The sequence below is a fragment of the Protopterus annectens genome, chromosome 3.part1, assembly GCF_019279795.1.
Source record: "Protopterus annectens isolate FY-2018-M chromosome 3.part1, PAN1.0, whole genome shotgun sequence".
In the NCBI taxonomy this organism is placed as follows: domain Eukaryota; kingdom Metazoa; phylum Chordata; order Ceratodontiformes; family Protopteridae; genus Protopterus; species Protopterus annectens.
Genome location: NC_056732.1, coordinates 767,450,946 through 767,478,108, shown reverse-complemented (window position 1 = coordinate 767,478,108; position 27,163 = coordinate 767,450,946). Strand labels below are relative to the sequence as shown.

The 27,163-nt window shown below is 38.0% G+C and overlaps 1 protein-coding gene across 1 annotated transcript in view; it reads left to right on the top strand.

Annotated features, from left to right (window-relative positions):
* Window positions 1-27,163, top strand: part of LOC122797720 (CUB and sushi domain-containing protein 3) — a 5,249,173-nt gene that overhangs the window by 4,878,724 nt on the left and 343,286 nt on the right. The window contains exon 54 of the mRNA XM_044066251.1: window positions 22,177-22,362. Coding sequence (XP_043922186.1) covers window positions 22,177-22,362 — 186 coding nt within the window. The remainder of the gene's footprint in view (window positions 1-22,176; window positions 22,363-27,163) is intronic.

Here is a 27,163-nt window from a genome sequence, read left to right as displayed (position 1 = left end):
CTATCGAGGCCTTTAACTCTACTTTCCTAAATGTACTTAATTCCCATGCACCACCTCGAACTATAAGAATCAAATCCAAATCCGCACCATGGTTAACTAGGGAAACCAAAAAACTCATGCAACAGAGAGATAAATGCTGGAAATTATCTCAGCACAATAAACAACCAGAGACCCTAATTCAATATAAGCAACTCCGCAACCTTACTAAAAGACATATATCCAAAGACAAAAAATCCTATTTTATGACTCTCCAAGCCAACCACACTAAAAAACCCCAAAAATTCTGGAAGTCCATTAATTCACTTCTCAACCCAGGCACCAAAAATAATCCCTGCCCTGACACTACCAAGTCCGACCCAGAAATTGCCACTCTTTTCAACTCCTCCTTTATTAATTCTATAGCTGAACTAAATAAGTCCTTCCCTAATAACCCATCCTCACAGTTCAGTCACTCTACCCCAGTCTCCTAACCCAAACCTCCCCCCACTTTTCAACTCAATCCAGTCTCTACCTCATATATAAAAAAACTTCTCAGCAAACTGAAACCTTGCTCTAATGCCCCAGATAACATTCCATCTAAATTCTTACAAATTGCCGCAGATGAGATCGCCCTCCCCATTAGCATCCTAATCAACAGATCCATACAGGAATTATACGTCCCCAAGCTGTGGCGTGCTGCCTTTATACACCCTCTCCATAAAGGAGGTGTAAATAACAATACCTCAAACTTTCGCCCCAATTCATTGGCTCATATGGCAAAGGAGGCATATGGAAGCGTGCCTTCATTTCAAGGTAATTCCACGTGGCATGCGTGTTTTATGCATGCCAAGCTATGGGGACAGCCATCCCGAATTATTACGGAGATGGCGGCAGTTAAATATTGAGTTTGGCACCAAATATATACATCTATTAATAGAATACTTCTCCCCTATAGAAGCGGAATTGGTCACTAAAGTGGAGGAGCAATACAAATGTTTAAACATGAATCACCAAAGCGAGTTTTGTGTCTCCAAAGTTAATAGTACATGTAGGCAGCTCATGCAGTACAGCAATAGGCTTGAACAAATCAAGCTCAAAAAGCTGCGACGGGACTGTCAGGTTTTTCAGCTGGGCCGTATTTTTATATGGCCGAGAGAAAATGGTCGTGAACCGGAACATATGCATACCCCATATACATCACTGAAATCTACAGCTGAGTTGGCCATACATACTGATTCTTTGGTTGAACCCCTTACACATAATGAATATTCAACGGACATATCGACTAGTGAGCCACCATCTACTACTGCCTCCATTCCATGTAACCAACAATGTCTACAATCTAATGAAGGACTGGGAGCTAGACCGAAAACCGGGACAGTTACTGACTCTCATATGCCTCCTGTTCCTTTAAACTTCCCGCTCCCTTACAAAAGCAGAGCGCAGGCGCGCTCGACCAGCAGAGGCAGAGGGAAGAGAAAGATATCGGGGGAAACACCGGAGCCGAGGAGAAAGGCAAGGAACTAAACAATTGCTTATTTTTTAACCTAACATCCAGAGCATTTACTGATGATGAGCAATTCATCTTGAACAAAGGACTGTCTTTTATCCCTTCCAGGGGAAGTACTCTTTCCGACACTTTAATAGCAGTACGCCTTTTTGCGAGGAAGGTATCGCTTAAGGTACTGTTTACTGGTTCTATTAGCAATGAATTGGCATATGAATTGCAAGTGTATAAAATAAAAAGCTGCTTTATGCCACCCATGCCTCAATTGGTTGAATGTTTCATACACTCATGCGAGCATGATTTTTATTTGTATTATAAAGAGCGTAAGCATAGAGATATCTATGTGAATCTGAATCATGAGCAAAAATGTTGCCTGGATAGTCTCTGTGAGGATGATGGGATTGTACTTAAACCAGCAGATAAAGGTGGAGGGGTGGTTGCTATGGATACTAGTTTATATATTGAATTAATGCAAAGAATGCTTGGTAATCAAACAGCATATAAATTGATTGATAAATCTAAAGTGGACTCTTTAATAAGAAATGTACATGATACTATCTATGACATGTTAATGACTAGATGTATTGATAAATCACTATATGATTTTCTAACAATAGACTCTCCTCTGATCCCATTGATTAAAGGGCTTCCTAAAATACACAAAGGGGAAGATCCACCTCCCCTATGCCCCATAGTTTCTGGTAGACACTGGGTGACGGAAAATGCATCTATCTATATACAGTCCAAATTAGGCCCCTTGGTCAATTCCATCCCTACAATTTTAAAAAATACCTATGGACTTTTGTTAGATCTAAAGCATGATATATTAAATAAAAACTTGCAGAATAATACCTTAATGGTGACTTTAGACATTAAAAATTTATTCACAAGCATCCCCAATGATTTTGGCCTTGATGCTATAAGAGCATGTTTACTTGAATATAGCACCATGAACAATAATGATCAAATGGTGATCTGTGGCCTTTTGGACCTTGTGTTGAACAACAATATCTTTCTGTTCAATAATTCAGTATATGCACAAACATGGGGAGTGGCCATGGGCACTCCCTGTGCTACTGCATATGCTAATTTGGCCATCCAGCAATGGGAGAAGGAATTTATCTTTAATGATGGAAGGTTTAAGAATATCATTTTATATAGACGGTTTGTGGACGACATTTTATTGTTTTGGAACAGTGATGAGAATTCGTTACATGAATTTATAGCATATATGGAGTCCACCACCTCTTTTTTGAGCTTCACCTATGAATTTTCTGGATCTAGGGTGAACTTTTTAGATATTACTATCAGTAAGGATGTTAATAATAGTATTACCACTTCATTGTACAGGAAGCCATGCTGGAGAAATAGTATTTTACATTTCGACAGCATGCATCCCCGTTACATTTTTCGTAACATTATAAAAGGCCTAATGTCTAGAATATCGAGGCTCTGCAGTAATGAGAGTGATGCTTTGAGGCTCATGGATTTTCAGAAAAATTGTTTTAAGGATAGAGGATATCCATTAAATGTAGTGAATGGTCTAACAGGGATGCCATTGGAAACTTCTGTACATAGAAGAGGAAGAAGGTATAACAATCATTTTGATCGAAATAAAACACGGTTAGCTTTTGGAATTAAATATACAAATGATGTAGATAATGTCATGCTGATTATAAAGAACAATTGGAAAATTTTGCTTCTTGACCCTGGGCTATCACGGATAGTGGGTGTCAAGCCTACTTTTAGGTATAGCAATAGTCCAAATCTTAAGAAACTATTATGTAAAGAAAAAATGGACCTTAAACAGTTGGACATTAGAGCAAGATATAAAAAGGGCACATATCCATGTAATAAATGTTGTATATGTAAATACATATCAACAGCTCAAACTTTTGAAGCCCCTTACATAAATATAGCTTTTAAACCAATGTTCTATGCTACATGTGATACCCGGAATGTCATTTATTTAGCTACATGTGATTCATGTGAAGCGTACTATGTTGGGATGACCTCACGTAGATTTAAAGACCGTGTTTACAATCACGTATATGACATTAGGAAGGGGAACCTCACTAATGTATTGGCCAAGCACTGTCAATTATTTCCGCAGCATGCGTTTAGTTTCAGAGTGATTCAAATAGTGAATCAGAATAAAAGAGAAGGAGACCATATAGGTGCACTTGAATTGCATGAACTTAGATGGATATTAAATCTTAGAGCCCATATAGAACCAGGTCTAAATTCTACTCTCAGTATTAGACCGGCCCTTTTAGGATCCGTATGATGCTATTACATCAGCACCTATTATCACATATACTCATCCATTCACCATTCATGGTTTATAAATGGGATGCATCTTTTTGTTATTGATTTGATGCATACATTGTATATATTCGTATTTTTTCATCAAATGACCATTTATATATATCATCATACGTCAACGACTATATAGTTGAATTACTGTATTTTGCATAGTCTCCTCTATATTTGCATTTCAGAATAGGCATTCTGCCTATTCATCTATTATAGGTACTTCTATTGTGTTTTTGAATACCTCTGAAGTATGTATTACAACATATGCTAAATATTGTCTCTACTACTATTGTTTAAACGTCCACTATGATTCAGACTTAACATCTGAACTTGAAGGATAAGGGACAATATCCTTGACGTCTTAGATTAGTTTTAGTGTTTTTAAAAAATTTTACTATGGGAGTACAAGTTAAACTGAATATATTTATTTATAAACTAACTGTTTCACTAGCAGAAGAATTAATATTTAATATATATAAAGGAATAATTACTGAAAGCGTATGCTATTTAAGAAGTCCTATAGCTGTTTAGGAAGTCGCTCTCCCCTTAATTTTTAGTGTTCAGTGTTTGTGCTAATTGATGTATTTAATTGAATGATTGAAATGGATTTTTGTATTTAAAGAGTGATGCATTGTTACTTGATTATAACCTGATGAAGTGCTCCGGGATGGTGCGTGAAAGCGCTTGTTCTTTTTTGTAACATCAATTAAACTGTGGATTTTATGCCGTGGTGGTTCCTTGCAGTTTATTCTTACTTTCTAAGCCTTGGCGCCTACGTTGGAAGGAACCTTTGAATGGTCGGTATTTGCTTGTTGCTGATACTACTAACCTTCTTGTTTCTTTGCTTATCTGACCATTACACGATGGATTTACCTAACATTGAGTTGGACTATAACCCAGCAGGTACAGGCGGTACCGATAGTTGGAACAGTTTATTCCATCAACGGGACAATCCTCTGCTTAATCTTGATATACAGAGTAAGACTTCTAATATGGCTACAAACAATATCGAGAACTTACAAGAGTTCTATGTGTCGTTGAGAGCCTTGGAGAATGATTTATATAAACTTCATAGGCTCATATGGCAAAGGAGGCATATGGAAGCGTGCCTTCATTTCAAGGTAATTCCGCGTGGCATGCGTGTTTTATGCATGCCAAGCTATGGGGACAGCCATCCCGAATTATTACGGAGATGGCAGCAGTTAAATATTGAGTTTGGCACCAAATATATACATCTGTTAATAGAATACTTCTCCTCTATAGAAGCGGAATTGGTCGCTAAAGTGGAGGAGCAATACAAATGTTTAAACATGAATTACCAAAGCGAGTTTTGTGTCTCCAAAGTTAATTGTACATGTAGGCAGCTCATGCAGTAGAGTTTTGTGTCTCCAAAGTTAATAGTACATGTAGGCAGCTCATGCAGTACAGCAATAGGCTTGAACAAATCAAGCTCAAAAAGCTGCGACGGGACTTGTCAGGATTTTCAGCTGGGCCGTATTTTTATATGGACGAGAGAAAATGGTCGTGAACTGGAACATATGCATACCCCATATACATCACTGAAATCTACAGCTGAGTTGGCCATACATACTGATTCTTTGGTTGAACCCCTTACACATAATGAATATTCAACGGACATATTGAATAGCGAGCCACCATCTACTACTGCCTCCATTCCATGTAACCAACAATGTCTACAATCTAATGAAGGACTGGGAGCTAGACCGAAAACCGGGACAGTTACTGACCCTCATATGCCTCCTGTACCTTTAAACTTCCCGCTCCCTTACAAAAGCAGAGCGCAGGCGCGCTCGACCAGCAGAGGCAGAGGGAAGAGAAAGATGTCGGGGGAAACACCGGAGCCGAGGAGAAAGGCAAGGAATTAAACAATTGGTTGTTTTTTAACCTAACATCCAGAGCATTCACCGATGATGAGCAATCCATCTTGAACAAAGGACTGTCTTTTATCCCTTCCAGGGGAAGTACTCTTTCCGACACTTTAATAGCAGTACGCCTTTTTGCAGGGAAGGTATCGCTTAAGGTACTGTTTACTGGTTCTATCAGTAATGATTTGGCATATGAATCGCAAGTGTATAAAAGAAAAAGCTGCTTTATGCCACCCATGCCTCAATTGGTTGAATGTTTTATACGCTCATGTGAGCATGACTTTTACTTGTACTATAAAGAGCGTAAGCATAGAGATATTTACGTGAACTTGAGTTATGAGCAGAAATGCTGCCTGGATAGTCTCTGTGAGGATGATGGGATTGTACTTAAACCAGCAGATAAAGGTGGAGGGGTGGTTGCCATGGATACTAGTTTATATATTGAATTAATGCAAAGAATGCTTGGTAATCAAACAGCATATAAATTGATTGATAAATCTAAAGTGGACTCTTTAATAAGAAATGTACATGATACTATCTATGACATGTTAATGACTAGATGTATTGATAAATCACTATATGATTTTCTAACAATAGACTCTCCTCTGATCCCATTGATTAAAGGGCTTCCTAAAATACACAAAGGGGAAGATCCACCTCCCCTATGCCCCATAGTTTCTGGTAGACACTGGGTGACGGAAAATGCATCTATCTATATACAGTCCAAATTAGGCCCCTTGGTCAATTCCATCCCTACAATTTTAAAAAATACCTATGGACTTTTGTTAGATCTAAAGCATGATATATTAAGTAAAATTTGCGGAATGACACCTTAATGGTAACTTTAGACATTAAAAATTTGTTCACAAGCATCCCCAATGATTTTGGCCTTGATGCTATAAGAGCATGTTTACTTGAATATAGCACCATGAATAATAATGATCAAATGGTGATCTGTGGCCTTTTGGACCTTGTGTTGAATAACAATATCTTTCTGTTCAATGATTCTATATATGCACAAACATGGGGAGTGGCCATGGGCACTCCCTGTGCTAATGCATATGCTAATTTGGCCATCCATCAATGGGAAAAGGAATTTATCTTTAATGATGGAAGGTTTAAAAATATCATCTTATATAGACGGTTCGTGGACGACATTCTATTGTTTTGGAACAGTGATGAGAATTCGTTACATGAATTTATAACATATATGGAGTCCACCACCTCATTTTTGAGTTTCACCTATGAATTTTCAGGATCTAGGGTGAACTTTTTAGACATTACCATCACTAAGGATGTCAATAATATTATTACCACTTCATTGTACAGGAAGCCATGCTGGAGAAATAGTATTTTACATTTCGACAGCATGCATCCCCGTTACATTTTTCGTAACATTATAAAAGGCCAAATGTCTAGAATATCGAGGCTCTGCAGTAATGAGAGTGATGCTTTGAGGCTCATGGATTTTCAGAAAAATTGTTTTAAGGATAGAGGATACCCATTAAATTTAGTGAATGGTCTAACAGGGACGCCATTGGAAACTTCTGTACATAGAAGAGGAAGAAGGTATAACAATCATTTTGATCGAAATAAAACACGGTTAGCTTTTGGACTTAAATATACAAATGATGTAGATAATGTCATGCTGATTATAAAGAATAATTGGAAAATCTTGCTTCTTGACCCTGGGCTATCTCGGATAGTGGGTGTCAAGCCTATTTTTAGGTTTAGCAATAGTCCAAATCTTAAGAAACTATTATGTAAAGAAAAAATGGACCTTAAACAGTTGGACATTAGAGCAAGATATAAAAAGGGCACATATCCATGTAAAAAATGTTGTATATGTAAATACATATCAACAGCTCAAACTTTTGAAGCCCCTTACATAAATATAGCTTTTAAACCAATGTTCTATGCTACATGTGATACCCGGAATGTCATTTATTTAGCTACATGTGATTCATGTGAAGCGTACTATGTTGGGATGACCTCACGTAGATTTAAAGATCGTGTTTACAATCACGTATATGATATCAGGAAGGGGAATCTCACTAATGTATTGGCCAAGCACTGTCAGTTATTTCCCCAGCATGCGTTTAGTTTCAGAGTGATTCAAATAGTGAATCAGAATAAAAGAGAAGGAGACCATATAGGTGCACTTGAATTGCATGAACTTAGATGGATATTAAATCTTAGAGCCCATATAGAACCAGGTCTAAATTCTACTCTCAGTATTAGACCGGCCCTTTTAGGATCCGTATGATGCTATTACATCAGCACCTATTATCACATATACTCATCCATTCACCATTCATGGTTTATAATTGGGATGCATCTTTTTGTTATTGATTTGATGCATACATTGTATATATTCGTATTTTTTCATCAAATGACCATTTATATATATCATCATACGTCAACGACTATATAGTTGAATTACTGTATTTTGCATAGTCTCCTCTATATTTGCATTTCAGAATAGGCATTCTGCCTATTCATCTATTATAGGTACTTCTATTGTGTTTTTGAATACCTCTGAAGTATGTATTACAACATATGCTAAATATTGTCTCTACTACTATTGTTTAAACGTCCACTATGATTCAGACTTAACATCTGAACTTGGAAGGATAAGGGACAATGCTCTTGACGTCTTAGATTAATTTTAGTGTTTTTAAAAATTTTATTATGGGAGTACAAGTTAAACTGAGTATATTTATTTATAAACTAACTGTTTCACTAGCAGAAGAATTAATATTTAATATATATAAAGGAATAATTACTGAAAGCGTATGTTATTTAAGAAGTCCTATAGCTGTTTAGGAAGTCGCTCTCCCTTAATTTTAGTGTTCAGTGTTTGTGCTAATTGATGTATTTAATTGAATGATTGAAATGGATTTTTGTATTTAAAGAGTGATGCATTGTTACTTGATTATAACCTGATGAAGTGCACCGGGATGGTGCGTGAAAGCGCTTGTTCTTTTTTGTAACATCAATTAAACTGTGGATTTTATGCCGTGGTGGTTCCTTGCAGTTTATTCTTACTTTCTAAGCCTTGGCGCCTACGTTGGAAGGAACCTTTGAATGGTCGGTATTTGCTTGTTGCTGATACTACTAACCTTCTTGTTTCTTTGCTTATCTGACCATTACACGATGGATTTACCTAACATTGAGTTGGACTATAACCCAGCAGGTACAGGCGGTACCGATAGTTGGAACAGTTTATTCCATCAACGGGACAATCCTCTGCTTAACCTTGATATACAGATTAAGACTTCTTATATGGCTACAAACAATATCGAGAACTTACAAGAGTTCTATGTGTCGTTGAGAGCCTTGGAGAATGATTTATATAAACTTCATAGGCTCATATGGCAAAGGAGGCATATGGAAGCGTGCCTTCATTTCAAGGTAATTCCGCGTGGCATGCGTGTTTTATGCATGCCAAGCTATGGGGACAGCCATCCCGAATTATTACGGAGATGGCAGCAGTTAAATATTGAGTTTGGCACCAAATATATACATCTATTAATAGAATACTTCTCCCCTATAGAAGCGGAATTGGTCGCTAAAGTGGAGGAGCAATACAAATGTTTAAACATGAATTACCAAAGCGAGTTTTGTGTCTCCAAAGTTAATAGTACATGTAGGCAGCTCATGCAGTAGTTTTGTGTCTCCAAAGTTAATAGTACATGTAGGCAGCTCATGCAGTAGTTTTGTGTCTCCAAAGTTAATAGTACATGTAGGCAGCTCATGCAGTACAGCAATAGGCTTGAACAAATCAAGCTCAAAAAGCTGCGACGGGACTGTCAGGATTTTCAGCTGGGCCGTATTTTTATTTGGCCGAGAGAAAATGGTCGTGAACCGGAACATATGCATACCTCAAATACATCACTGAAATCTACAATTGAGTTGGCCATACATACTGATCCTTTGGTTGAACCCCTTATGCATAATGAATCCTCAACGGATATATCGAACAGTGAGTTACCATCTATTACTGCCTCCATTCCATGTAACCAACAATGTCTACAATCTAATGAAGGACTGGGAGCAAGACCGAAAACCGGGACAGTTACTGACTCTCATATGCCTCCTGTTCCTTTAAACTTCCCGCTCCCTTACAAAAGCAGAGCGCAGGCGCGCTCGACCAGCAGAGGCAGAGGGAAGAGAAAGATATCGGGGGAAACACCGGAGCCGAGGAGAAAGGCAAGGAACTAAACAATTGGTTGTTTTTTAACCTAACATCCAGAGCATTCACCGATGATGAGCAATCCATCTTGAACAAAGGACTGTCTTTTATCCCTTCCAGGGGAAGTACTCTTTCCGACACTTTAATAGCAGTACGCCTTTTTGCAGGGAAGGTATCGCTTAAGGTACTGTTTACTGGTTCTATCAGTAATGATTTGGCATATGAATCGCAAGTGTATAAAAGAAAAAGCTGCTTTATGCCACCCATGCCTCAATTGGTTGAATGTTTTATACGCTCATGTGAGCATGACTTTTACTTGTACTATAAAGAGCGTAAGCATAGAGATATTTACGTGAACTTGAGTTATAAGCAAAAATGCTGCCTGGATAGTCTCTGTGAGGATGATGGGATTGTACTTAAACCAGCAGATAAAGGTGGAGGGGTGGATGCCATGGATACTAGTTTATATATTGAATTAATGCAAAGAATGCTTGGTAATCAAACAGCATATAAATTGATTGATAAATCCAAAGTGGACTCTTTAATAAGAAATGTACATGATACTATCTATGACATGTTAATGACTAGATGTATTGATAAATCACTATATGATTTTCTAATAATAGACTCTCCTCTGATCCCATTGATTAAAGGGCTTCCTAAAATACACAAAGGGGAAGATCCACCTCCCCTACGCCCCATAGTTTCTGGTAGACACTGGGTGACGGAAAATGCTTCTATTTATATACAATCCAAATTAGGCCCCTTGGTCAATTCCTTCCCTACAATTCTAAAAAACACATATGAGCTTTTGTTAGATCTAAAGCAAGATATATTAAATAAAAACTTGCAGAATAATACCTTAATGGTGACTTTAGACATTAAAAATTTATTCACAAGCATCCCCAATGATTTTGGCCTTGATGCTATAAGAGCATGTTTACTTGAATATAGCACCATGAACAATAATGATCAAATGGTGATCTGTGGCCTTTTGGACCTTGTGTTGAACAACAATATCTTTCTGTTCAATAATTCAGTATATGCACAAACATGGGGAGTGGCCATGGGCACTCCCTGTGCTAATGCATATGCTAATTTGGCCATCCATCAATGGGAAAAGGAATTTATCTTTAATGATGGAAGGTTTAAAAATATCATCTTATATAGACGGTTCGTGGACGACATTCTATTGTTTTGGAACAGTGATGAGAATTCGTTACATGAATTTATAACATATATGGAGTCCACCACCTCATTTTTGAGTTTCACCTATGAATTTTCAGGATCTAGGGTGAACTTTTTAGACATTACCATCACTAAGGATGTCAATAATATTATTACCACTTCATTGTACAGGAAGCCATGCTGGAGAAATAGTATTTCACATTTCGACAGCATGCATCCCCGTTACATTTTTCGTAACATTATAAAAGGCCAAATGTCTAGAATATCGAGGCTTTGCAGTAATGAGAGTGATGCTTTGAGGCTCATGGATTTTCAGAAAGATTGTTTTAAGGATAGAGGATATCCATTAAATTTAGTGAATGGCCTAACAGGGACACCATTGGAAACTTCTATGCATAGAAGAGGAAGAATGTATAACAACCATCTTGATCGAAATAAAACACAGTTAGCTTTTGGACTTAAGTATACAAATGATGTAGATAATGTCATGCTGATTATAAAGAATAATTGGAAAATCTTGCTTCTTGACCCTGGGCTATCTCGGATAGTGGGTGTCAAGCCTATTTTTAGGTTTAGCAATAGTCCAAATCTTAAGAAACTATTATGTAAAGAAAAAATGGACCTTAAACAGTTGGACATTAGAGCAAGATATAAAAAGGGCACATATCCATGTAATAAATGTTGTATATGTAAATTCATATCAACAGCCCAAACTTTTGAAGCCCCTTACATAAATATAGCTTTTAAACCAATGTTTTATGCTACATGTGATACCCGGAATGTCATTTATTTAGCTACATGTGACTCATGTGAAGCGTACTACGTTGGGATGACTTCACGTAGATTTAAAGATCGTGTTTACAATCACGTATATGATATCAGGAAGGGGAATCTCACTAATGTATTGGCCAAGCACTGTCAGTTATTTCCCCAGCATGCGTTTAGTTTCAGAGTGATTCAAATAGTGAATCAGAATAAAAGAGAAGGAGACCATATAGGTGCACTTGAATTGCAAGAACATAGATGAATATTAAATCTTAGAGCCCATATAGAACTAGGTCTAAATTCTACTCTCAGTATTAGACCGGCCCTTTTAGGATCCGTATGATGCTATTACATCAGCACCTATTATCACATATACTCATCCATTCACCATTCATGGTTTATAATTGGGATGCATCTTTTTGTTATTGATTTGATGCATACATTGTATATATTCGTATTTTTTCATCAAAAAACCATTTATATATATCATCATACGTCAACGACTATATAGTTGAATTACTGTATTTTGCATAGTCTCCACTATATTTGCATTTCAGAATAGGCATTCTGCCTATTCATCTATTATAGGTACTTCTATTGTGTTTTTGAATACCTCTGAAGTATGTATTACAACATATGCTAAATATTGTCTCTACTACTATTGTTTAAACGTCCACTATGATTCAGACTTAACATCTGAACTTGAAGGATAAGGGACAATATCCTTGACGTCTTAGATTAGTTTTAGTGTTTTTAAAAAATTTTACTATGGGAGTACAAGTTAAACTGAATATATATATTTATAAACTGTTTCACTAGCAGAAGAATTAATATTTAATATATATAAAGGAATAATTACTGAAAGCGTATGCTATTTAAGAAGTCCTATAGCTGTTTAGGAAGTCGCTCTCCCCTTAATTTTTAGTGTTCAGTGTTTGTGCTAATTGATGTATTTAATTGAATGATTGAAATGGATTTTTGTATTTAAAGAGTGATGCATTGTTACTTGATTATAACCTGATGAAGTGCACCGGGATGGTGCGTGAAAGTGCTTGTTCTTTTTTGTAACATCAATTAAACTGTGGATTTTATGCCGTGGTGGTTCCTTGCAGTTTATTCTTACAGATAACATTCCATCTAAATTCTTACAAATTGCCGCAGATGAGATTGCCCTCCCCATTAGCATCCTAATCAACAGATCCATACAGGAATTATACGTCCCCAAGCTGTGGCATGCTGCCTTTATACACCCTCTCCATAAAGGAGGTATAAATAACAATACCTCAAACTTTCGCCCCATAGCCATCCTCTCCCCATTTTCTAAAATACTGGAAAAATGCATTCACATTCACCTAATCCTTTTCCTTACTGAAAACCACCTCCTCTCTCACACCCAACATGGTTTCTGTCCTGGCCATAGCACTATAACTGCTCTACTTTCATTCATTGATGTAGTCAATCGTGCCCGTGACACTGGTAAAATAGTAAACAGTCCTACTAGATCTCTCTAAGGCTTTCAACACTGTCTCCCATTCTTATCTCCTTAGCCACCTAGCTAACCTCAACCTCCCACACAATACACTATCCTGGTTTTCAAGTTACCTTTCCAATAGATCTCAAGTTGTAAAATGGAGGAAAGGCACCTCTAACTTCCTTCCTACCCCCACTGGAGTTCCCCAAGGTTCCATTCCTGGCCCCTTGCTTTTCAACATCTTTATCAACAACTTCCACTCTGCCATCCCAAACACCAAAATCGTACAATACACCAATGACTCCACTTTAATCTGTTGTGCCACCAACCTCCCTGAACTTCTAGCACACACCCAAACTGCCTTCTCCACCACTGAGAACTGGATGCTCCAAAACCACCTAGCTCTAAATGCTAACAAATCCAAAATACTACTCTTCCCCCCCTCAAAATCCTTCCCTCTTGACAAACAGTCCTTCCAAATTAGAAGCCACAATAACTCAACCATAAAAATTGTTCCCTATGCCAAACTCCTTGGGGTCACCATAGATGAAAACCTAAAATTTGACACACATATTCATCTCAACATCAAGAAAACATATCAAAAATTAGGCCTGTTATATAGAAACATCCACTATCTCTCTCCTTCTTCTACTCAAACCCTCGCCACTGCCTATCTTCTTCTATCACTGTTATATGGTGCCCCTCTATTAACCAACTTATCTGCCTCCATCTCCTCAAAAATGGAAAGTTGTCATAATAAAATTTCAAAATTCGCCATCAAAGCCAAACACTTCTCCCACCATTGCTCTGCACTCCGCTCACTAAACTGGCTAGAACTTCCCAGCCTTCTAGACTACTACCAACTTACCACTGCCCACAGGCTATTATTTAAGCCCTCTAAATGTCCTGCACTATCCAACTTCCTACAACCATACACCCCTAACAGGCCACTTAGATCTGCTCACCTAAACCTACTCACTGTCCACAAACCAAAGCGACCTGCCGGGCAGTACCTCCTATCTTTTTCCTTAGCCAAAAAGTGGAACTCTCTTTCTCCTTCTTTACGAATGACAGAAAATTCTGACAACTTCAAAACTCTACTCCATTCCTATTTGTTCTCTAGGTGGAAGTGCAACTGCACTTTTCCCACCTAGACTTTTACTCCACACACACTAACTGTATTTCTATACTATTTCCTACTACCATCAACTTTGTTCCTGGATTTACTTTCTGTCTACTGTTATCATGTGTATATATGTATGTATTGTAAATAGTTTGCTCTCCCTTTATTCCCCTCCCTAACATTTATGCTTGTTCTACTACTCTGCCATAACAATGACTCAGACTCTATGTAACCTTTGTAACCAACCATGTCAATATATGACTCATATGTCAATATATGACTCATATGTCAATATGTCAATACACAACTCATATGTTTATGTAAATACTATACCGCTTAATGTCTCTGTTTCACAATCTACCAGTATTCTTATCACTTAGGCTGACTGTTGCATCTTCATGTATCTGTATCTTTGTACCGAATTTAATTTTATCTTTTGTATTTTCTTTTGTTTTATCTTTTATATTATTATGTAATGTGGAGCTTTTCTCCCGGGCCTCCACTGAAAATGGGCTCCTGAGCCCAGTGGACCTCCCCAGTCATCAAACTGAAATAAATAAATAAATAAAATAAGGAACGTTCCTTGTAATGAGGTATACTTGAGAGATATGCAGAGAATCCTAAAATGAAATCAGTGGCCTCAACAGTCTCAGTTATCAGGACAGACTGGCAATCATCTGTAATCAGTCTCCTATAAATGCTGTGTTTGGGTCTGCCTTTAGTCTTTATAACTTCCACTACATGTCAAGCAGAGTAGCACCCTTGCCACCTTCAAGATGAATCTAAATAATTGGATGGCTGTCTAAAAATCTCTCACAGTCTATCCTGTGTTACCCTCCTTGAGATTGGAACTGTAAATACAGATTATTTGTCTGGGTTTGTAATAGCCTGCTGACTGGTTGCCTAGTACTTGCCAATAGCTTCATAGGTTAATTGGTGTGTGCTAGACTGATTGTTTAGTGTTTACCGATGAACCTATAAAGCTATCAGATGTCCATTTCTACTAGTCCTGTGAAATGTTCTGTATATAGAAGATCATGGGAAAGCCAGGTTTGCGGTGTATTTCAGAGATTAAAGTAATTTTAAAGACTGAGTTTCATCATGAAAATATTTTTGAATATGTACTAAGTTTCAGTTTGATAAAACTAATACAGTAAGTGACATGGATAACTGAAGTTAATAGTTGCTCAGTCTGTAGTAATGAATAGTACCTTATATATCTATATATATCTATATATATATATATATATATATATATATATATATAGAGAGAGAGAGAGAGATGGTTCCCCTTCAAAACATCTAAAACCCATAACATCTAAAATCCATAACACTGAATTTCCTAACATCTAAAATTTGTAATATTGAATAGTGTATCATCAAATGTGTAAATGTTATAGTTTAGTCTGTTAATCTTGTGGTATCACTATGAGATGTTGTAGTTTTTTATTTCTATAGTCATTATTTATACAGTGTAGAAAATTATACTATTTATATACTGTTTATTTTGCCACTCTGTATGTGTTTTTTAGGCCATACAGGTAAGTGATATAGACATTATGTGTACATTCTTTATGGTGGTCATGATACAGTGGGGTAAGCAAATTAAAAAATTCCCACTGTAGTATGATCTCGGAGTTGGTATATTTAATTTATGGGGGGGGGGGGGCAGAGCCCACCACATGTGGGCTCCCCTACAGAAACATAGGAAAAAAGTGTGTTCGTTAGTCTGGTGTTGTTATATGTGGAGGGGATGTTATTTTCATGTGATTTGTAGTGTTCAGTGTTGTGATGCACATTTTAGATGTTATGAAATTCGATTTTATGGGTTTTAGATTTTTTGAAGGGGAACTATATATATATATATATATATATATATATATATTGATATTATTGTTCTATAGGTTACAAAGTGCATGGGGGTGTCAGATGAGTCAGCAGAACTGGAAATCGGAAATAAATATGTTTAGAGTTTGCTCCACTCTGTACAATATGGTGATCCCTACTCTAAATCTGAAGTTTGAAATAACTGTATTTAACCTTCCTTGCCTTCCCTTTCTTATGCAAAGATAGTCTCAGAATGATATGCTTTTATCCAATTTTGACCATTGCCCTGATGCCATGACTTCATCTTCTTCTCTGTGAGATATATTTTCCAACTGCTGTTGCTTGATTTAAACTTACAGACAGGATGTGTAGTAAAAGGACTTTTCTTTTGTACAAGATTTGTGGTAGACCTATTAATATGCCGAACATGGCTTAAAAACAAATCTTCTATCTTACATCACTCTTTTCAGATATTGAGACTACACATGGACTGTCAGTTTTAATGATATGGCAAGCCAAATGTATACATAGATTAGAAAATATGTATAAATAACAATGAAGCAGTAACATGCACATACATGCTGTACTTTCTCTCCAGTCAACTTCCAGGTCTTCAACCTGATCTCTGTTGACCTTAGAGCCTTCTCTGAGCACTGCATGCAGCTGATTTTGGAAATCAGTTGTTTATCACATTAGTTGCACTCACTTCCAGGAGTTATTCAGGGCTGTAGCACCCCAAGAAGAGGAGGAAATAGACGGAGCTGAAGGAGATTGGCAGCACCTCGAAACAGCATGAACAGATATGTGGCTGAGTCAGGTATGGAAATAAGGCATATAAGGAAAGCTGGTGGTGGAATGCAGAAGTCCAGGAAATCATCAAAAGAAAGAAGGAGTATAGGAAAAAGTGGGAGATAGAAATGACGAAGCAGGCTATGAAGAAATACTGGTTGACTAACAAAGACCAAGAAAGGAGCTGCAATAGCAAAGAACAGTACACCAGACACACTCTACCAGCTTCTGGAAAGTGACTCATTAGTTGGCATAAAGAAACTATATCAAGTTTCAAGTCAAAGACCGAAAGATAGGGAAGATTAGTCAGACACCCTTCATAAGGGATGCCAGTAACAAGTTGCTCACCAGTCCACAGGACATAAAAGGCAGGTGGAAGGAGTACTTCCAGCAGCTTCTGAATGAAGAAAACCCACAGAAGCTGTACTGTCATAGACAAAGTCTATGATGAGAGGAAAAGAGAAAACCACCAGCAATAGCAATAAGGAAAATGACGTCAGGGAAAGCTGCAGGCTCAGGTGAGGTCACAGCAGATATAATAAAGATGCTGGGTGAGATAGGGGAAATATGGCTTGTGAGGGTACTCGTAGTATGGAGAAAAAAAGCTGTATTCCCAGGTAACTGGGGAATAAGCATACTTTGCCAGTTTATTAGAACAAAGGGGATATCCACAACTGAGCAGTACAGAGGCATCAAACTCTTGTCACATTGCATGAAAGTTCTGGAGAGGGTAACTGATAAATGGATGCACAGAGCAGTAGAAAGTAAGATGGGAGATGAATAAGTCCAGTCAGGATGCAGCACAACTAACACAGTGTTTGCAGTGAGACAGACAGTTGAGAAGAAGCTAGAGATGAGGAAAGAGTCCATATGAGCATTCCTAGACTTGGAGAAAGCATATGACAAGGTCCCAGGAAAGCTGATTTGGGCAGTCCTGTGGTGGTTCAAAATCACAAAAGCATTGAAAGAATTGCTGCAGGCTGGATACAAGCACCCAATCACTCAAGTATGAACAGTGTTTGGTCTCACAAAGGGGTTCCCAGTGGGAGTGTATCAGGGTGCAGCTCTGATCTGACAGCTGTCCATACTGATGATGGATTATATTAGCAAACAGGTCAGAGGGCACAGAGCAACAGACTTTCTGTATACAGATGATCTGGCATTAACAGGCATATTATCAGCAAGAACTTTAGCAAAGGGTAGGGGAAGGGAATTCAAAACTGAAGGCACATGGGATGAAACTGAGTACAGATAAGTGAGTGTTAATGCCAACAAATTGGGGAAATTAGAAAAAGCAGAGAACTGAGATTGAAGAAAGATAATGAAACAGGGAAATCTAAATGAAGAGGTCAAAGCTAGACTCAGAGGGGCTACAGCCAGCTGGCATAGTGTCAGATGTAGTGTATGACAATAGAATGCCAAAGATATTGAAAAGTATGGTGTACTAAACAGTGGTTCGACAAGTACTACTGCATGGTATGGAAACCTGAGCAGTAAAGGCAGAGCAGATGAGGAAGATATAGTTGATGGAAATTAACTGCCTGAGAATAGTGGTAGTATGCACACTGTGGGACAGATGAAATTAAAGCATAAGAGCAGAAGCCAAAGTAGCTCCAAATGCAGAAATGATCAAAAGGAACAGATTACGTTGGTTTGGGCACATGTCAGAAAAGAAGACTATCTAGTGAAGAAGATTTGGGACAGACAGGAAGAAGGTAAGAGGAAATGATGGTATCCAGCAAAGAGGTGGATGGATTGTGTGAAAGAAGATCTGGGGCAGTTAGGCATGAGTGTTGAAGAAGGTAGGAGTGTGGCGCTGAATCAAGAAAGAAGGTTACAGTCAACATGACACCCCCACCCCATGTAGAAAAAGTGAAAAAGGGAGATGATGATGATAACAATGATGATGATGATGGTGATGATGATGATGATGATGCACATACATATTGTGATGACCCTGCATCTCTGGGCCAGTAATCAAGGATCCTTAATCTTCACCATTGGCACCAGTGGGGTATGATCACTGGGAGGATAAAAGGTGCACTCGTATCTCTAGATGCAGCTCTCTGCAGCAAGCACAATCAAGCACAATTTCCCTTAAGAGCATACAAGGAACACAGTCAGTCCAGGGCTGTTTTTCCCTCTTTCTCCAGATCCCCAGTAAGACTCCCCACTGGCACAGCTATAGAGCTGAGATCTCAGCTGAGTGTCCAAGCCAAGACCTCCAGCACCCTCAATGTCCAACCTGTGCTTTATGTCCCACCCAAGTGGCTGACACATACAGTCTTGGAGATTTGATTTACTCAAACACATACCTAGGAAAGGCTGGCTCAGGTGTACTAGCTATTCCCCCTTCTGCTCAGACAATAAGGAAGTTACCACTGCCACCAGACACTCCTGCCAGCAATATTAAGGCCCTTATAAGGGTACCCAGTAAACTGAGTAAAATTAACAATAAAACAAATTATAGTTTTACCAAGGCAAGGCTGTTAGGAGTGGCCCGCAAAGTGTCACCAAATAAATGTGCAAATACTCTCAGAACTTAAATAGCTCTACAAAGATCAGCCACAATGAAAGGCTTAAACATACTTAATAATAAATAATAAAAGAACAATAAAACACTAAGTGTATATTCACAGTGACATCAGAGTTCAGAATCACAGGAAATATTTAAAATAACCCTGCAGGACAGGCTCAGACAAATAAAGAAAAACAATATCTAAACTAAGCTTCACTATATTCCTGACTAAATCTAAGAGAATTATACTATTCCCTACTTAATAGAGAAAGGCAGATGATGTTAATGGCCCTTCTTGTTGTTAGGCCCAAGACAGAATATAGAATACTCAGTCTCACTAAGATACTTTTCAAAATAATATAAAACATATTACTTCTAGGATAGCTTGCAGAATGACATCACTTCTGGTCATCTGACTTCTAGTTCCCATGCAAACCTCCACTGCTGGAAGCTGGCAGGATTTAGCACCTACCTTTAAAAATATACACAATGGCTTTTGCTCATATCTGTGGCAGGTGCTGGAAGTCATAAAACAATGTCATATATCCACGCTTCCAGGGTAGTAATTAGTTCACCACAAAGACAATACAGAAAGCTTCCTAGTACAGAACTTGTGTCTCTGGCTGCATTGAAGCCTGTGAGATAGCATATTTTTGGCCTAGCCCGTAAAGTGATTTAATTTCAGATATATTGTAAAGTTTGCTGGACTGAGGTTAACCTTCTGTCTGCCAGTTTCCTCTATTAAAATATACACATGTAAACAGTTACAATAGTGCATGTACATTTCTGTTCTCTCCAGTGGATCACACAATGGATACATTTCAAACACAAGCTCTTTTTCAACACAAACATCTGTACAAATCAGTTTGATACACACATGACATACAGTTCTAATATATTTGTAACACAATCATGTTGTATAAATCAGTTTGATATTCACATATGACATATAATTATTTACAAATTTCCAGCTAGCTGTGCTGGCAGTACATCCTATCATCACACGTATATTGGACTTTTGTAGAGTTTCAAAGCTGACAAAAGAATGTTCTGTTAAGATCATAGGTTCATTTCACATGTGATGTGCATATCAGATATTTACATAAAATGCTTCAAGATTGTCATCTGACATCTGGATTAAAGTGAATGGAAAAAAGCTCTTATGAATTTAAATATAGGAATCTATGTTTGTAGAAGCATAGCTGTTTTTTTTCTTTTGTTTTTGAGAGAAAGACAGTTTGTGTATATATTTATACATATTTATCTGGGAGTCCTGATATAAACCAAAATTTGAATGGTCAGCCAGTATATTAGTGAACCATGTTGGTTTACATGTGCAAATTGTTGACCGCTTTGCAAGAGTTGAAGTCCACAGGGTAGAGGGATATGCCCTTTCCCTAGGGATTGTGCAATCTCAGAGTTAGTATGTATAATTATCAAGTTGTGGGGCCAGACCCCAAACATGGGTGGTGCAGGAGGGCTTGCACCCCTGCAAAAACACTTTTCTTTGCGTGTTCTGAGAATTAGCCTCAGAACATGCACTGCAGTATGTCAACTTGTTTTTGTCAAAGTAACCATGTCATATATATGTTGTTGTGTCTTTCAGCTTATCCCAGTTAGGGGTCGCCACAGCGGAACTCCGGTCCGCTAATGTTTGGTAGTGGATTTTTATGTGCCGAGTTACCAGCCCTGATGCACAACCTTCAACAAAGGCATGCCCATTCATGCATGCCTCCACACAGAAGATGCTCTTGCTGAGAATCGAACAGGACACCGTCTTGCTGTGAGGCGACAACGCTACCGCAGCACCACTATCGCGGATCTATGTATATACATATATATATATATATATATATATATATATATATATATATATATATATATATATACACACACACACACACACACACACACACACACACACACACACACACACACACACACAGAGACATATATAGATAGATGTGTATATATATTTTTTTACTCTAAGTGTGAGGGCCGCAAGAAGTCAGTACATAACTTCCTTCTATCCTATAGCTTGCTTTTCTGCAAGAGCTCCCATTCCCCCTTCTGAACAGCTGGTAGCAAAGATATGGATGTGTGGATGTGCTTATGAAAGCAAGAGTTCCTGCCACAGAAATTACTACTTTTATGGGTGTTAGTGGGGCATTATGGAAATTACATACCCCCACCAGCCATATAGAGAGTGAAGCTAAACAGACACTGAGTTATAGGAGCTGGTTTCTGACTCTTCATATCCCCATGATACCTGAGTCATGTCTGACATGATACACACATTGATTCAATGCTTGCTGAGCTTCTCTATGGAGAATTGAAGACATTGTTTGCTGTTAATCCCTTTCCCACTACAGCCTTTGCTTTCCTCATGTCCTTTTGCATGCCTTGCTCTCCAGTGTTTCATGTGGAAGTCCAGTATTACTACATTCCTATCCTTCAGTCTGTCTTTTTGTTAAATAACTGCTGAAACTATTTCATTTGAGAAAGTTTTCATCTTGCTTCAAATTGTCAACTGTAGGAAACCTGTTTGTTTTACAGAAGTACATTGTTGTATGCTAACCTAACAAACCTGTTGTGCTTTTCTGCATTTCTAGTGGTCAACTGCACAGATCCAGGAATACCAGCAAATTCTATCAGGGAAAGCAAGATAGAGCATGGAAATTTTACGTATGGGACAGTTGTGTTTTATGACTGCAACCCTGGCTACTTTTTGTTTGGTTCTTCTGTTTTAACCTGTCAGCCTAATGGACACTGGGATAAACCTCTTCCTGAATGCATCAGTAAGTTATGACTTAATCTGTTTTAATTTTAATTTTACCACATTATAATTTATATGATTTCAGAATTGATATTAAAAAGTATTATTAAAAGAATAATCAGGGTATAATAATATTATCCTGTAAACTGTAAGCATATAATTTGTGTCTGATACAAAATTGTATGCATTCCATAGTGAAAAGAGCAGGCAATATTTAGGAGCATTCGAAGCTAAGAAACCAAAATGGTTAAAAAATGAACATCATCTTAACCAGTAAGAATACATATTCAGAAATGTAAGTGTATTCAGTGAAAGCAGAACTGGCCTGTGTGTACAGAACAAAGATGATAAAAGATTGAGTCAGTCTGTCAAAGACACAAGACTTGAAAGTGGCATCCCTGTCTTTCACATGCACCTGGTAATGTCAGTACACCACTATGATTGTGTCAACATCTTTGAATGAGTAGCCTAGAGTGGAATTAATGATTTTAATTTTCAAGGTAATCAAACTGGTGGGGTAATCCATTTTTTACTCATTCATTTTGAAATTGCATGTTGTCCTTTAAATGTAACACTGTTTTGTGTGTTATGTTTTTGGGAATGTATAAACACTAAGACTGACCATAGTATACTGAAGACTATAACTTATCTTTGTGAATTCTAAAATGACTAGTGTAGCTGAACAGCCACATACATAAGAAAACATGGTTTCAGCTCAAGATCTTTGTGTCAAAAATTGTATCCAGTTATCTGTATGAATGTATACAAATTGAAGAACATCAGAAGCCAAGATAGAATATATTTTAAACTACAGTTGTGTTATTTAAAGTGTATAATTGACAGTTTCAAAACAGAAAAAAAATATTACTTTTGATGGGTTGAAAATTCACAGATTTAAAAATCTGTGTAGTACTTGAAAATATGCAGATTTGACCATTTACACAAATTTCATGTCTGTCAATTAAAATGATTATATGCTTCGGTATTTCACTATATGATACTATTGGCTCCAAACTGTAGCAGGGAGTTAGCTAAGAGGCTATATTTAAAACTCTTTTACTTTGTACTTTTTGTTACAGCAAGCATAGCAGTCATTTAGGAGGCTTCCAAAGTGTCTGTGGTTTATAATTTTTTGCTAGTAAACACCCGAGTCAGCTAGGAAGATGTCTATTTCAGTTAGTAATAAACACTAACGTCAGCTAGAAATGCCCGAAACACCTTTCACTTTGTACATTTTGTAGCAAATGTGTTGGAGTCAGCATTGAGTGGCTGTATTCAAAACAATTCCCTTTATACTTTTTATTAGCAAACCCATGGGATTACGATAGGAGTCTATATCTAAAACCCCTTTACTTTATACTTCACGGAAATGATGTAATTACCAAAATGAAAGATCTGTTTTGTCTGCTTCCATCCTTCCTCAATGGATGGGTTTTTGGATATGACCATGGATCTGACTTCAGTCACTAAAGACTTTGGATCCCAAGCTCAGGATTCTCCCTTTACCTGTAACCCCTTGCAAAGTCCAATATTACCTCAGATCAAGTTTACCCGATAGAAAATAAATAGCATCTTGCAATAAACAGCAATAATAACAGTGCTATAAAAGATTATCCAATATATTATGAATGCTCAGAAACTGATCTGGAGCTTAAAAGTGTACTTGAAGGGCCTTATAATAGGCCAGTCTGGTCAACCATAATAAAGGAACAACAAGTTCCATAAACAGAGAGGGGGATGGGAAATTGAAAAAAGGATGAAAGTAGACAGTACCATTATGACACATACATAACTTGAATATCTGATGCTGTCTCTTCTGCCTACTCCTTGACGGATGGAAGAGAGTCTCCTGCTAATGTAAACTGAATTGAAGAAAGGAAGGAAGGAAGTATATTCTGGAGGTTGGCTGAACCAAAGGCTGCCCTCTCTCGCAAGCAAATCCAAATTATAATGGGATATGAAGTTATTGTTAGACCAAGTGGCTGTAGCACAAATGTCATCAACAGATGCTCTGGAAAAGACGGATGTAAAGGTTGACCAAGACCTAGCTGAGCAATCTTTGGCTGGTTTAGTTAAAGGTAGACCTTTTTCTTTGTATGTATGAGTTGTGCAAGTAGACAACCTCCTGGATAAGGTGACTTTGGAAACTCCTTGCTTCAATCTGTTTGTTGAAAAGGACACCAAAAGTTAATCAGACTTTCAGAATGATTTTGTATGGTGAATGTAAAATGGAACTTGCTTATGAACATCCAATAAATATAGCATTTATTCTCCATTGTAAGAAAATTTTATGAAGAAAAACAGGAAGATTAATGTTTTGATTTAAATTTGTGTCAGTAGCTGTCTTTGGTAAAAAGGAGGGATGTGTTTGAAGGAAAACTGTCCTTATAAAAAATAATGTACAGAGGTTTACATGAAGGGGGCTGAAGTTCTGATACCCTCTTTTGCAGAAGTAACTGCCACCAAAACAATGTTTTCTATGTAAAAAACTGGAACACTGCTTTGGCTGTGGGTTCAAACTGTAATTAAGTCAGTGCTTGAAGAAGAATAGTTATGTCCTAAGGAGTAGTCGGATCTCTAAGAAAGGCACTTTTCAGAAAGGCCTTAGGTAATTTGAGAGAAGCAGTTGGGGACTGATTTTCTCCCATTGTGGAAGCTGGAAATAGTTGATAACTGGAATTTGACAGTGAAATGGCTGGCACCATTCTGAAAGAGACAGGCTAAAAAGTCTAAGACCACTGAAAGTAGTGCCGAAAAAGGTCTAAATGTCTTTCCATAGCCTAAAACAGATAAGCTTTTCCATTTGCTTTTGTAAATCTTCCTAGTAGACATTCTCTGGAGGAAATAAGAGTATGGATAACATGGGAGGAAAGCTCAGATGGAATAGACTTAATTAGAAGTGGATAAACCAAGTGGTTATCTTGAGGGCTTAAATGTCTAAAAGCGTCAGATAGGAGGGATGAGACATAAGATCTGGACTGAGGTTCAGCACCTATGAAGGGGGTTTCAGGTGAGGCCATAGATAGGGGAACCAAACCTCTCCATTGCTTCCTGAAGCAGTTTTGGGATCAGAACCTTTGGAGGAAAGGAGCAGAGGAGACCAGGGGGAGAAGTATGGATTAGAGCATCCCTCTGTGACTCCCCCCAACCTGTAGGATAAGGGAGAAGAACCTGTTGAATTTGGTGTTTTGGGGAATACAAAAAGATCACAGCACACTTTCCCAATGGTGAAAAACCTGCTCCACCATGTTCTGATTGAGGTGCCACTGATGAGGCAGGAAGATGTCTGCTAGAACAATGGACTTCCCCAGAATGTGCATTGCTAAAAGAAAGTGATTGGAAAGATATTGCCCATTGCCAAACCCTTCTTACTTCTGGACATAACAGATAGGATCGGGTTCTCCTTGCTTGTTGACATACAAGACTAATGACATGTCAGTTTGAATAGATATCAGGCCTTGAGGAAGAGAGTCTGAAAGGTCTGCAACAATAGGAAAACTGCCCTCTTCTCTAAAATGTTGATATGGAGATTGACTTTGGAAGGGGGCCTTTTGGCTTAGACTGTCTTTCCCTTGTAGTGTCCCCTACCCCAGTAGTGGAAACATCTGTTGTCACTATGGCATTGGGCTGGGAAAGGCAAATGGGTGATCTTGCAATACTATAGGGGGGTTTAGTCCACCAGTATATATCAGTCCTGCAAATGTTAATAAGACATACTGGAAAATATATTGTTTGTCACCAGATAAACCATTGCATTGATAAAGTCGGCTGTAGTATTCTCATGATATCTGGCAAGAGGGACTAAGATGATGGAGGTTGTCAGCAAACCCAGTAATCAAAGTAACATTCTTGCCTTTGGTTGTTGTGATGAAAGGACACTTTAAGCAGGACTTTGAAGTGTTGACACCCTGTATTGTGGAAGTTTTGCTGTATGAAGGATTGTGTCCAAATGTGCCCCAGTAAATTTACCACTTGTACGGGGCAACATTTTGACTTATCTGGATTGATTGAGATTCCCAGTGTTGAACAAATCTGGATAAAGGAATCTCTCACTTGGATAAGTAGATTCTAGGTAGGGACAGAAATGAGCCAGTTGTCCAGATGCAGGAACATTCAGAACCTTTGCAACCTGAGATATACTGCTACCACTGTCTTGAATGTAGTTAACACCTGGTAGGAAGTAGTGAGGCAAAAGGGTGGAGTTCTGAATTGGAAATGACTGGCTCCCTAATGGAAGTGGAGGTACCTTCTGGGCCACCTATCCATCCTTTTATGGCAGTGTGCATCCTGAAGGTCCTTGGAGCAAATACGATCATTCACTCTCAGAAGTGGAAGAATGGATTGAACCATCACTATCTGGAACTTTGATTGTTTGACATATTAACTGAGATGCTGACGTCCAAGGTTGACCTGAGGTCCCTGGTCTTTTATGTCACAAAAAAGAACCTTGAGTAAGTTCTGGATTCTCATTATTGCAATGGGATCTCTTGGTTGACTAGCTTATTTAGCAGTTTTTGCACTTCATTGTGTGTTACTTGTCTTTGAGAGGGTGGAACATTTGTTGACTTATTTGAGCTTAAAGTAAAGAACAGAAAGTGAAAGCAATAGTCTCTGGTCATTATCCTGTGCACACATCTGTCATTTATGATGGAAATCCAGGTTTCAGGGTGCAGGGACATCTAAAACCTTGGTTCTGTGGAGCAAATCTGCATCATGGACAACATCTATTGTTAGAACTTCCCTTTCTGCCTCTGGAGGTCTGTCCCCAGGAGTCACAGGAGAGAATGCTTAGGATTTCAGGAACTATAGTTTCTTTCCTGCTT